The 13,649-nt window shown below is 33.1% G+C and overlaps 1 protein-coding gene across 11 annotated transcripts in view; it reads left to right on the top strand.

Annotated features, from left to right (window-relative positions):
- The window catches only part of CCDC88A (coiled-coil domain containing 88A), a 122,578-nt gene that overhangs the window by 78,532 nt on the left and 30,397 nt on the right, over positions 1-13,649 (top strand). For 8 of the 11 annotated variants that reach the window (XM_010333586.2, XM_010333587.3, XM_074399966.1 and 5 more), the window contains 6 exons: positions 633-760; positions 4,412-4,553; positions 7,924-8,088; positions 11,620-11,781; positions 12,817-13,094; positions 13,312-13,455. In XM_010333586.2, the coding sequence (XP_010331888.1) occupies positions 633-760; positions 4,412-4,553; positions 7,924-8,088; positions 11,620-11,781; positions 12,817-13,094; positions 13,312-13,455 (1,019 nt within the window). The remainder of the gene's footprint in view (positions 1-632; positions 761-4,411; positions 4,554-7,923; positions 8,089-11,619; positions 11,782-12,816; positions 13,095-13,311; positions 13,456-13,649) is intronic. The other 3 variants (XM_003922728.3, XM_074399970.1, XM_074399962.1) reach the window with 1 other exon arrangement.

A 13,649-nucleotide genomic window follows, 5' to 3' on the forward strand; every position in this document is an offset into this window, starting at 1 on the left:
GAAGATCTATGTTTTTGGCTCTTTTTTGCCATCTCTAAGCATTATAGTATGTGGTAACTCTTTAAGTTCAATTTCAAAGTATGTTAGCATTCTGGCAGAAGGTCACATTGGGCTGTCTGTGTTCTGCTAAAGAGGCATTGAGAGGGACCTTTTATTTCTTTCTTCTGTGGACTTACAGACATGAACAACAGGTTCCTCATGCCTGAACTTCTAAGAACATCCTCTAGTTTTTCATATCAGTATCACAGGGTCTCTTTCACTGGAAGAAGGGATCTGGTGGGAGAGAAGTGTTATAGTCAACATATATTTATGAGAAGAAATGTGCACTAACATTCACACTCATTATTAAAAAGTAAATAGATATGTTTTTCCCCCAAAATTTTAAACCTAAATGTGTATTCACAAGTAAAGAGTTAAACTCTCTTTTAAGGCTTTGTTTAAAGTATTAGCCAAAAAATAAAAAAGGAAAAAGTTATTTCAACTAGGTTATAATAATGAAGGAAAGGTTTATTGACATTTCCTGGTTCAAATTATATGTATTCCTAGATGGTGGCAATTAGAATCTTAGTTGACTTTCTTAGATGTTTATGCCCTTGACACTTACATGAGTTTTGTATTTCTTTTAAAATAAGGATTTGGTGAGTGAAAAATTGAAGACCCAGCAGATGAACAATGATCTCGAAAAATTAACTCATGAGCTTGAGAAGATAGGGTTAAATAAGGAGCGACTCTTACATGATGAGCAAAGTACTGATGACAGGTGAGCACTAAATCTATTTGGCAAACAGTTGAAAAAAAATTTTTTTTTTTTGCTCATACATTAATTCTTTTCTGTACTAGCTATAGAAAACATTTATATATTTTTCTCTACTTTTGGTTTCTTTCTTCCCTTAAAGTTCTATAAGGAAAAAAGAGGAATCATAGACAATATAATGTAGATAAAAGAAAACAAAAAAGTAAAATGTTACTATATAAATGCAGTTACAAAATAGGAAAACAGGATGCCACCCAGGAACCAGAAGCAGAGGCTGTAAATGCCTGTGAAAACAGAATAAGACATTAACAACAAACAAACCTCTGGCTCATCAAACACAGCCAGTTAAGCAACTTATTTTTTCTTTTAATCATGTGCTTAATTGCCTCTTTTCTTTGGTTTATTTGCCAAAATGTTGACTTAAAGATAAATGGAGAAAAAGTATGAAACAAAGAGAAAGAAAAGCAACTGATGTAAAAAAATAATGTGGAAAACTAAAGCCTGAAAAGCAGGATAAAAAATTAACTCATGCCCTTTAATTTTAAAAATGATCAGTATAGGTTTAAAGAAAATATGTATTCTCGCATGGTAATTACAATCTATTAAACAGAGTTAATATGATTTTCAAGTAGTCTATTATTTAACATCCAGTCAGCTCCATGGACCCAGCTGGAATAGAAGTTGTATACTGTTAAGAATATTGTTTTATGTAGACTCGAGTTTCATTCAATTTTTGTAATTATATATTTTATTTACTTATTACTGTTCCAGTATTTATAATCTGTATTCAATGTATATTGGAAAAATTGATGGTGATTACATAGGATTTGTTCATGTAATTTTGAGAATATTCAAAGTGAATAGGATAGAGTGATACTTAAAAAGTTAGCTGTGTAATAACAAAGAGAAACAATCTGAGTCATTTATTCTAGCAATCAGTTCAAGTCAAACAGTGATTATTGAATTAATTATACAAATATTTTATGAGGAAATATTTTTATTTGAATTAATCAGATAGTTAAGTGGAGATTTCGTTGACTTTTTTTTTCATTCAAACTGTTACTGGAGACTTTTTAAAATATAGATACTGAATATGCATCCCCTCTTTATTTAAACAGATTACCTATTATATGTAAGATACTGTACTACATGTTCTTTGCAAAAAAAAAGTATAGAATATTCTATATTGCTAATTGACTGTATTATAAATTTATGAACCCAGCTCTGGGTGGACCCTTCATAAAGTTTGATTCCTCTTCCCAAACCTTAATTCATACAGTCAGCCACTGTTAATTGAGCTTTTCTTTTCTGCTGATCACCTAGCATCAAAGCAGTGATAATGTTTCAACTGAACCTTAAAAAGTGACAGAGGTTTACAAGGTGGGAACAGTGGGGAAGGGCATTCCCATTCCATGTAGACAAAAGCATTTGTATAAAAGCACAAAAATGTGCTACACAATTTTTAGAGTAATGTAAAAGATGGATTACAAAAAGGATTAATTTGGAGGCACAGAGACCAGTGAGGAAGTGATTATAATGGTCTAGACAACATGTGTTGGCAGTCATTATTTCCATATATTTATTTACATAATGAAATAATTAGGCATAGGCATGGAGCTTTTTGGAAATAGAAAGTGGCTTGAACTACTAAACCAGCTTCTTTCTCAGCCAGGAAATTAGTCTTTATATCATTAAAAACAAACAAACAAACAAAAAAAACGGAAGCTCATAGACATAAATTCCTTTAATGTGCCATGCCCTCCACCTTGGGATTTATGTATATCAATCTCAAATGGTGTCCCTAATTCCTTTATTAGTCTAACTTTCCCATCTTTCTTTCTTTTTTTTTGAGCCAGAGTTTGGCTCTTGTCACACAGGTTGAAATGCAGTGGCACAACTTCAGCCTCCTGGGTTCAAGTGATTCTCCTGCCTCCACCTACCAAGTAGCTGGGATTACAGGCATGCATCACCATGCCTGGATAATTTTGTATTTTCACCGGCCAGGCTGGTCTCGAACTCTGGACCCCAGGATCTACCTGCCTCAGCCTCCCAAAGTGCTGGGATTATAGGCAGGAGCCACTGCACTTGGCCTAACTTTCTCATCTTTCTAACTTATGATATTCTCTCTGAATTTTTTTGAAGGTACAGCTATTATTAAGATGCTTATTCTTGCCATCAAGGAATATATAGTCTAATTTTGGAATTGAATGTATAAGTAGATAAATTTAAATGCAACAAAATAAATTTAGTAAGCCAGGCATAGTGGCTCACACCTGTAATCCCAGCACTTTGGGAGGCTGAGCCAGGCAGATCACTTGAGGTCAGGAGTTAGAGACCAGCCTGGCCAACATGGTGAAATCCTGTCTCTACTAAAAATACAAAAAATTAGTCAGGTGTCGTGGTGCATGCTAGTAATCCCACCTACTTGGGAGGTTGAGGCACAAAAATCCCTTGAGCCTGAGAGGTAGAGTCTGCAGTAAGCTCAGATCGTGCCACTGCACTCTAGCTTAGGTGACAGAGCTTTGAGACTCTGTCTCAAAATAAAGAGATTGATTAAATAATTAAGTAATTAATTTAGTAGTAGAGTTGTAAACAGAGGTGATCACTCTTATCTTCTGTCTTCTCTTTCAATATAGTTTACAGGATTATGTTTTCAGGTCTCTTATTCATTCATTCTGTATGCTAAGCATTCTCATACATCATCTCACCTGAGATCCTCATTTTTTTCTTACTGTGTATCTATCAGAATAGACCAGAAGCAACTCAGGTGTCACGAATTCAACATACCCCAAATCAGTCTCAGTAAATGATTTTTAAATGTTGGCTCCAGCCGATATAAAATGAGTAGATTTTTTCTCTGTATTCAATGAAATTAAAATCTAATTGAACAGAAAAATTTACATAAAAATTAATTCCAATAAAAGAATGTGGCAAAACTCTCATATACATATTTTAGGATTTTATTTGGTTTTGTCCCAAGGGTCCTCGGGTTTAAGCAATGGATCATAAATACTACTTTGTGATACACTCTGAATTGTGTTCATACACCATCCTTTTTGTGAAAAAAGTATTTGTTAATAATTATTCATGTATCTACCATTCAGAAAGATAATTACAATACTAACAGTCACATCCATCTCCCTCTTGCCACTCTGTCACCAGTATCCTGTGTCATAAGTACGTCATTTTTTACTGTAACTATTCTGTATCCTGAGATAAAGAGTCTTCATCGAGTTTTAAGTCTTAAGTGTTCACACATCCTTGCATAAATATTTTATTCATTAATATCATAGGCAAATGGCTTAATGATATAATGAATCCATCTACTTCGTCTTTCTATAGATTGTATTCTTACAATACTAAAAGGGATATTTTGGTACTTTGATCTTCCAGATTCCTTGAACATTAATTATTGCTTTTGATAATCTAGGCCATAATCTGGAGCTCTCTGTTCACTCAGTGGTTTTGTTACTTCATTATCAGGATTAGTTTTAAAAGGAGAATGGGGCAGTAAGAAGAGGATAATTTCATTTGCCTCTTGAACAAAAAGGCTTTTATAAGACCCATTTATGGCGTGAATATTTGTGGTCATAAATTATCTTTAAAAATAATTTTCTGACCTCCAACGATGAACTATATTACTTTGTACTTGGATAGTAGGTATAAACTTTTGGAATCAAAATTAGAATCCACTCTTAAGAAGTCTCTTGAAATAAAAGAAGAAAAAATTGCTGCTTTAGAAGCTCGATTAGAAGAATCCACGAATTATAACCAGCAGTTGCGCCAAGAACTTAAAACAGTAAGTAATTTTCTTGGAAAGAATTTTAATGATCATTTATTTTATAAATATTTGAACAGAAAAATATAAAGTAGAAAATAAAAATATAAACATTGATATTTAGTCTATTAGTATTCATAAACAGATGTCTGTCAAATGGATATGGTGTAGTTTATTCAGTACTATTTCGTGTGTATAATGTCCCACATGCTGTTAGGGATATATCAGAAGTGTGTGGGTGGAATGAGAAAGAGGCAGGCTTATTTTATTGGGGAAAGCTCTCAATGTGATACTGACATTTCACTCTGGCACTCTTTTCCTTTTGAGGATCCAGGGAAAATTCTGCTAGGCAAAATATAAGTTTGAGAATACCAAGTTAGAGGAAAATCATACGTATGTTATATAAGATAGCACCAGATCTCCTCATAAATTTGAGGTCTTTTCTAGATCTGTTTTCTTGTGATATTTGGAGGTATTCAATGAAGTAAGTAAGCAAGGCAGAGGCAACTGTTTATTTTTCCTAAGGAAGTAAATCAAAATATAAGGGACTTGCCTATTCCACAAGGCTAGTAGATAGTAGATTGGTAGAGTCATGTTCTGGTTTATTCACCCTTTTACCATCTCTGCAGTGCCACGAGGAGTGGTCTTAAGGTTAACTAAACACTCAGACTGACAAGATTACTGTAGGCTGCATTTAGAATCATTCTACTCAGAACACTGTAGGAAATACAAATATAGCAGGGCAGTGTCAGTCCATCCTCTTCACGTAGTCTTATGAGAATCATCTTCCCACCAGATGGTTCAGGTATAAGAAGAAACATTGGGTGTGTGCAGGAGCTTCCCTGGCTTTGAATGCTCATGCTCATAGCAGTCATTACCACTTGCAGCAATTCCAAAGGCATAGATTTAAGATCTCCACAATGCACATACCAATTATAAGAGTTGCTGCACTCAGAGAGAAGTTCAGAAATAGGGCTGCCTATTGGTATTTAAAGTTCTCCTAAATAGCCATTTTTTAAAAAATAACCAATGTTGTCTAGTAACAGAATGTTCCATTTACATCAAGTTCCCAGAGGAACAGTTAACCAAAGTTGAATTTCTTATGTAGAAAGGGAAAGGGTTTTTTTTTTTTTAATCACTATTTGCCAACAACATTATAGCTATTTGTCACAGACATTGCCATGGAACATACCTTGTTACAGAATAAATTTTACTTATTTATTTTTCATCCAGACATTCTCAGAGCCAGAGAATAAATTTTAGAACTGTGTCTGGTTAACTAACGGGAATATCCAAAAAACAAGTTTAAAAAACCGTACTTTAACCTGCTTTTTGTCCTGAATTTTTTTTACCCCATTAGCAGTATCATTGAGTTGCAAATAAAATCAACGTCATGAAGCTAATCAACCAGAGAATTGGTGTGTTTGGATATGGGTTTCGTATGTGTGTTTGAAGTAGATACTTATAATGCCATGGGTCACGCCTGTAATCTCAGTACTTTGGGAGGCCGAGGCAGGCAGATCATTTTAGGTCAGGAGTTCAAGACTAGCCTTGCCAACATGGTGAAACCCTGTTTCTACTAAAAGTACAAAAATCAGCCAGGTGTGATGGCGGGCACCTGTAATCCCAGCTACTTAGGAGGCGGAAGCAGAAGAATCGCTGGAACCCAGGAGGCAGAGGTTGCAGTGAGCCAAGATCATGCCACTGTACTGTAGCCTGGGTGACAGAGTGAGACCCCCTCTCAAAAACAAAACAAAACAAAAAAAATGCTATCATTGACTTCCACTTTCAGCTATTTGGCCATAACTGTTATGGACTAGCTCCTGCTATGTAGTCAACTGAAATGCTATTGTTATAAACTTTTAATACTATATGTGAAGAGGCATTTACTTTAAGATAGACTGTGAAAGTTAAATATGAGTAGTATAAGGGTTAAAGTAACAACTAAATTAGTATGACAAAGAGGTACAGGTAATATGATCAAAAAAGGGAGATAAAATGGAATCATAAAAAATAAATCCAGGCCAGGCACAGTAGCTCATCCCTGAAATCCCAGCTCTTTGGAAGGCTGAGGTGAGCAGATCACTTGAGTTCAGGGGTTTGATACTAGCCTGGGCAATATAGGGAGAGCCTGTATCTTAAAAAATCCAAAAGACAAATAAAGAAGAAATGGAACAAAGTACAGATTGGACAAATAGAAAACAAGCAGTAAGATGGTAGTTTTAAACTGAGGTATGTCAATAATTATATTAGCTATAAAAGGTCCAAACACCCCAGTTAAAAGGCAGAGATTAATAAATTAGACAAAAAGGTAAGACCCGTCTATATGCTACCTATAAGAAATCTGGGTGGAAAATTATATATAATTCTAGCACTAATCAAAAATTGCTTGATTGGCTGTATTAATGTTAGACAAAGTAAATTTTAGTGCAATGAATAGCACCAGAGTTAAGGTAATTCATTGTGCAGTTATAAAGGGATCATTCCAGCACAAACATAACTCATCTATTGTTATAGGGTGTTAAAAGTAAAAACAAAACAAAACCAAACCCAGAAAACTAGGATCATAGGGTACCCATTAGATTGCTTGCGAAACTTGAAGTCACATTCTATCTTGGCATCTTTTTAGTCTCACTAGTTTTCTAACTCGGTGGTGGCAGTATTAATTGTTGAATCATAGGCTTTCTTAAGTTGTGCATTAGATGTTGAATTATAAAACATTTCTACTCTTCCCTCAATGCAAAGGTTGGGGTTAATTTGAAATTTATTTTAGGGATCTCCTAGGATAAACTAGTGATTCAAAATAGTTTAATAATTCAATATAAGTACAATAGTAAATTTAAGCTGAAGAGAATTATTAAGTTAAATCTGGCAAATGTGGTAATGTATGATGAGTAAGTTGTTAATAGCAATCTAAGGATATAGCTTATCCAGGATTTTCTAGTGTGATGATAATCTAAGAGAGACAACTGAGAACTAAAAAATTCTGAATAAGATATATCCGTAAAATTAATAATGTGTCAAATCTTTGTGCCTTACATAGACATCTCTGTGAAATTTCTAAGTTGTTTATAGATAGCTGTAAAAAGAATTGCTGGTAATTAGAAACATACCTAAATCCACTTATCTGGGGGTATTTTCACTACAAACGATAGGATTTGACATTACAGGATACATTGTAGGAGCATGCCACGTAAGCAGAGTATATTTTATATTTCTAAGAGGAAAGAATTTGCATTTTAGAAAGCACAAATCATACATATTATTCATCACATTTAAAAATAAATTGCCTCTCATATTCATCAGACCAGCCCAGAGTCAAATTAATTGTGAGAAATATAACAGTGGTGATTTTTTTCTCCTCATCAAAATATTTTAAATAAAACTTTAGGTGAAAAAAAATTATGAAGCTCTCAAACAGAGACAGGATGAGGAAAGGATGGTACAGAGTTCTCCTCCAACATCTGGTGAAGACAACAAATGGGAACGAGAAAGTCAAGAAACGACTAGAGAACTTCTGAAAGTTAAAGACAGATTAATTGAAGTAGAAAGAAATGTAAGTATTTTTAAATTTTAGTAGGAATAGTTTTTTTAGAAATAGAGGATAACTGCATATATTTGGATATATTTATCTTAGATACATTTTCTAATATTTAAACAATTCATCACACTTAAGAAAATTCTAGTCACATAGGCCTTTTTCTATTTGTTCCTACCCTCAGGGGCCTTTCTTTTTGCTGCTTCTGCCTGAAACACATGACTGGCTTCCCTTAGCATTTGGGTGGCATATCATATGTCCTGCAGAAGGTCTTCCCTGACTTCTTCCCCCAGTAAAGTTCTTATCCTCAACTTAAAACTGTTCAGTGTTGTTCCATTTCTTAGTTTTTTTCATAGCACTTTTCACAGTTAAATTATATTTTGTATTCATTTATGAAAGCAGGTAATTTGTCTTTCTTTTTTACCGCCTTTACTATCTAGATTAGTGCCTGGTAGATATTAGACACTTAACAAATATTTGCTAAGTTAGTTCAATATATACTTGATAGTAAACAAGCAAATAAAGTGAACAACAAGTATTTACCCTTCACAAGTTGAATAAACTTAAGGAACTTACACAATAACAAGTAAAATATTTGTGGTGGTAGTTATTGTTTTTTAATTTAACACAAAAATAGTACCTTTAAAAAAAAAAACTAAGCTAAAACCAAAAATTAATCCCCACACCATTGATTACTACTTTCTTGTTCAAAAAGAATCACTATAAACAGTTTATCTTCCTAGAAAATGTTTTTGTCATTTATCTGTATGTAGAAGTTTATTTCTTTTACAAATTTATACGTGTGGGATCATGCTATACAAAATTCCTGTTTCTATTTTCAGTTAATGTTATCTTGGAGATATCTCTATTTTAGTAGATGTATGTATATTTCATTTTGTATAATGACTACCTATTATTCTGTAGTATTTTACCATAATTTATTTAAATAAATCCCACATTTCTGGACATTTAGGTTATTTTTAAACGTGTTGATAGAAAGCTAAATTTCTGACAGTGAAATTGCAAGGCCAAAGGATATATATATACGTGTGTGCGTGTGTGTGTGTGTGTGTGTGTGTGTGTGTGTGTGTGTTTAATTTTAATTGATATTTTCTATTAGTATTTAAAAATCACATCAATTTTCTTTCCTTTTTTTTCCCCCCTTTTCTGAGACAGGGTCTTACTTGTCTCCCAGGCTGGAATGCAGTGGTGAGATCATAGCTCACTGAAGCCTCATCCTTCTAGGCTCAAGTGATCCTCTCACCTCAGCTTCCCAAGTACCTGGGAGCACAGGTGCACACCACCACACCCAGGAGACTTTTGAATTTTTTGTAGAGATGGGAGTCTCACTGTGTTGCCCAGACTGGTCTCAAACTCCTGGCCTCAAGTGATCTGCTCTCCTCAGCCTCCCAAAGTGCTGGGATTGCAGGTGTGAGTCACCACACCTAGCCTAAAAATCATGTCAATTTTCAGTCTCACTAATAGAGTATACCTGTCTTTCCAGATGAACACTGAATATTACCTAGTGTTTAATTTTTGTTAAAGCAATAGGAGAAAATAATTTGTATGTTTAAAATTGTGTGTTAGGCATTACATATCTTTCATATATTTATTGGCCATTTATAAATGCCTATTTTTAATCAGTGATATATATACCTATGTTGCTTTGATTCATAATTATATTTTAGAAAATTGAGCTGGCATATGAAGTTCTATAAGGTGAAGTTTTTTTTCTTATTGACTTCCTTTATAAATTTCCATTGGAAAAAAATTACTTGGTATATTTTAGAAAACAGGATTGTAAAGATGGTTAGCCATATAATAGGCTGATAATTTTTATGTGTTTGCCAGTATTATATTTGCTAAGTTCTTTTTTTAATTTTTTTTGGTTTTTTTTTTTTGAGATGGAGTTTCACTCTTGTTGCCCAGGCTAGAGTGCAATGGCGTGATCGTGGCTCACTGCAACCTCCACCTCCTGTGTTCAAGCAATTCTCCTACCTCAACCTCCTGAGTAGCTGGAATTAATAGGCATATGCGACCATGACCAGCTAATTTTGTATTTTTAATAGAGACGGGGTTTCTCCATATTGGTCAGGCTGGTCTTGAACTCCGAACCTCAGGTGATCTGCCTGCCTCGGCCTCCCAAAGTGCTGGGATTACAGGCATGAGCCACCGCACTAGGCCTATATTTGCTAACTTCTTTCTTTTCCATTGTAATTTTTTTCCTGCTCTAAGATAATACCCTGTCAGCTATCTCTTCTATTCACTATAGACTATAGGTTTTTTTTCTTATTTCCAAACATGCCCGGAATAACCGGTAGTGTTTGTACAATTTAGTTTCTCAAGTGGTTAACTACAATAGTATTTCACATATATATGTGGAAAATGGTTCACCTCTTTGTACTGAGATGGTATATAAATTCATCAGTATTATCAGTATTCTGTTTTTTCTAGTACACATTTTTTCATCCATTTTATTTGAATAAATGAACAAAAGAGAAGTATAATATGATAACTCATCTTAAATCATTTTGTTTCCTCAGATTCAATTTTATGGCTTAATATGTGGGTCAAATCCTGACCTGCCTTTTACACAGTGACATGTAGTATACATAACGCCAATAAAATGAATGTTATATTTACATATACATGTGATAAAAGGATCTATTGTGATTCAGTTGTTAACTTCTTATGCATACTGCAGGGTAGACCAATTATGACCTTTTGTACATTAAAGTTTTATTTCTGTTTTCTGGAGGGTTCTTTGCTTATATATTGCTGATTTTTTTTATTATGAAATTTAATTTAGAAATAATCCTAAAAAATATTCATGACAAGTATTTTCATGTGCAATTTTTGATTTGCATAGTAATTCATGTGTTTAGCTATAAAACTGAAATATGGCCTTATGTATTGGAAAAACAGAAAATTGTGTGTTTTGTTAGGAAATGCTCCAGGAGTCTTACAGTTGAAATAGAGTTTTAATGAGTATTTTAAATCATGAGAAAAATTTTTAAAAATCTGTGTTAGGTCTGTTTTGGACTAAGATTGCTCCTGTAAACCCGCTTCCCTTTGAAGTATTCATGTTTGGAATATACTTAGTTTTGCCACTCTCTCTAGGACCACCACCCACTTATGTATATATTTGCCTTTGGGTAAATTAGAAAAGATACACCTCCTTGGTTAGACACAGCCCCATTTATTCTGAGCATTCCAGGAACGTTCAAGCAGTATTAAAACCATAAAACCGACAATTCCTTTCTAGTTTGTGCATTAATCAATATATTTAGAATGCGATATTTTTAGAATATTGTGATACAGAAAAGACACAGGCACAATATTAAGGTTTTAGTATTATGCCTTCTTTCTGATAAATGTTTACAATTTAGGATGGGGAAATGTTTTGGTTTTTTTCTCTCAAGATTGTTGAGGTTTTTATGGATTAAAATGCTATTAAATAGTCATTGTATGAAATGCAGTATATTATAGAAATATGTTTTATATTGCCATTATTGTTAATGTGTTTGGTTTTGGTTTTTGTTTTTTAAGAATGCTACATTGCAAGCAGAGAAGCAAGCATTGAAAACTCAACTGAAGCAGCTTGAGACACAGAACAATAATTTGCAGGCTCAGATTCTTGCACTTCAGAGGCAGACAGTGTCATTACAGGAACAGAATACTACTCTTCAAACACAAAATGCGAAGCTTCAGGTTGTAATATAATATTTTGGGAATATGCAACCAAACTCTTGAATTATGCTATTAAAATAAGGGAGGCTAAACATGGAAAGATTGTTTCTTAGTGAATGAACTTAACAATTAATTAAAGATAAATGAAAATATTTTTATTTAGTGCCATCAATTTTTTAAATACCAGAGCCTTTAAATATTAATAAATTCAGTTAATACATCTAAATAAAGATAAATTATATTTACTTTATGATCTTTTTGCCATTTCAGTAAGTTGATTATAATAATTTAGATGTAGAAACCCTTGCTTTAGAGTGTGGTTGCAGCATACTATTCCTTATTTCACTTTTGTAGGGATTTTTTTTGTCATTTTGTTAATGGAAAGCAGGACAGCATAGGAATATTGTCTTTAGACTTGTCATAAGTTCAAAGGATTTATCTTTCACTTAACACCACCAGTGTCTTTTCAAACAGAACAATCAGGTGGGGAAAAGTTCAACTCTCTGAAACCTCTTAAAGAGCAGAAACAAGTTTCCTCTCCAAAGCATTCCTCTTTCTGTAACTCTTTTCTATGATAGTGATTTTCATCTACATGAACACTTTGTTTGATAAAGAAAATACTGATTTAATTTGGACTCTTGAAAAATTTCCAAAATAATTTTTCACTTCTATCAACTTCTATCACTAAATTCTGGAAATGATAAACTAGCACTTTAAATTTCGTACTTTTCTGTAAGTGGAATACAAATGGTTGCTGATCACCTTCATTTAAAAGAAATTCAACCCAAAATGTAAAATACATATGTAAGTCTGTGTACACACACACACACACACACACACACGTATGTATGTATGTGTGTATTATAACACCTCCCAAAATCAAAATTAAATGGTAGCCTTATTCTTGGAAAGCTAAAATCCAAATATTCTCAGTATAATGTAAATATATCTTCTGTGATTTATTTAGAGTTTTCTTTAGTTAATATTGTAATCTTTATTTTACAAAGGAACATGAACTATTTTTCTTATGTCTGCTAATAATATGTATTCTTATAGGTTGAAAATTCCACCCTTAATTCCCAAAATACCTCACTTATGAACCAGAATGCGCAACTCCTAATCCAGCAGTCTTCCTTAGAAAATGAAAATGAATCTGTAATCAAAGATAGAGAAGACCTAAAATCTCTCTATGATTCTCTGATAAAAGATCATGAAAAACTGGAACTTCTTCATGAACGACAGGCTTCTGAGTATGAATCTCTTATCTCTAAACATGGAACTCTAAAGTCTGCCCACAAAAATCTTGAGGTGGAACATAGAGACCTTGAAGACCGGTAATTTATTATATTTTGTTGTATTGAGAATTTAAAACCAATTTTCTTCAAGTAGTGTAATAAATGTTATATATTAAACATATCTAATGTTAGTTTACATAGGAAATTTGTATAAATTTACATGTGTTTTAAATGATATTAATAAATTACTTATTTCCTTCATTTCTAAAATATCTTTTTTGGAAATATTATAAACCAAATTTTTTTTTCCCCCCAGTTACAATCAGTTACTAAAACAGAAAGGACAATTGGAAGATTTGGAAAAGATGCTCAAAGTAGAACAGGAAAAAATGCTGCTTGAAAATAAAAACCATGAAACAGTAGCTGCAGAATACAAGAAACTTTGTGGTGAAAATGATAGGTAATAAATAGACATTATACATAATAAACATATATATTTTATATAGAAAGTGTATACATATATTTGTGTGTGTATATATATATTTAATTTTGTATTATTCTTTACATCCAAAATATATACTTCCCCTTTGTAGTACCAACCATAGTTTGAGTTTAGAATTTTAAAAAATAGAATAGGCTGGGTGCCGTGGCTCA

Source organism: Saimiri boliviensis, chromosome 1 (genome assembly GCF_048565385.1).
Source record: "Saimiri boliviensis isolate mSaiBol1 chromosome 1, mSaiBol1.pri, whole genome shotgun sequence".
NCBI lineage: Eukaryota > Metazoa > Chordata > Mammalia > Primates > Cebidae > Saimiri > Saimiri boliviensis.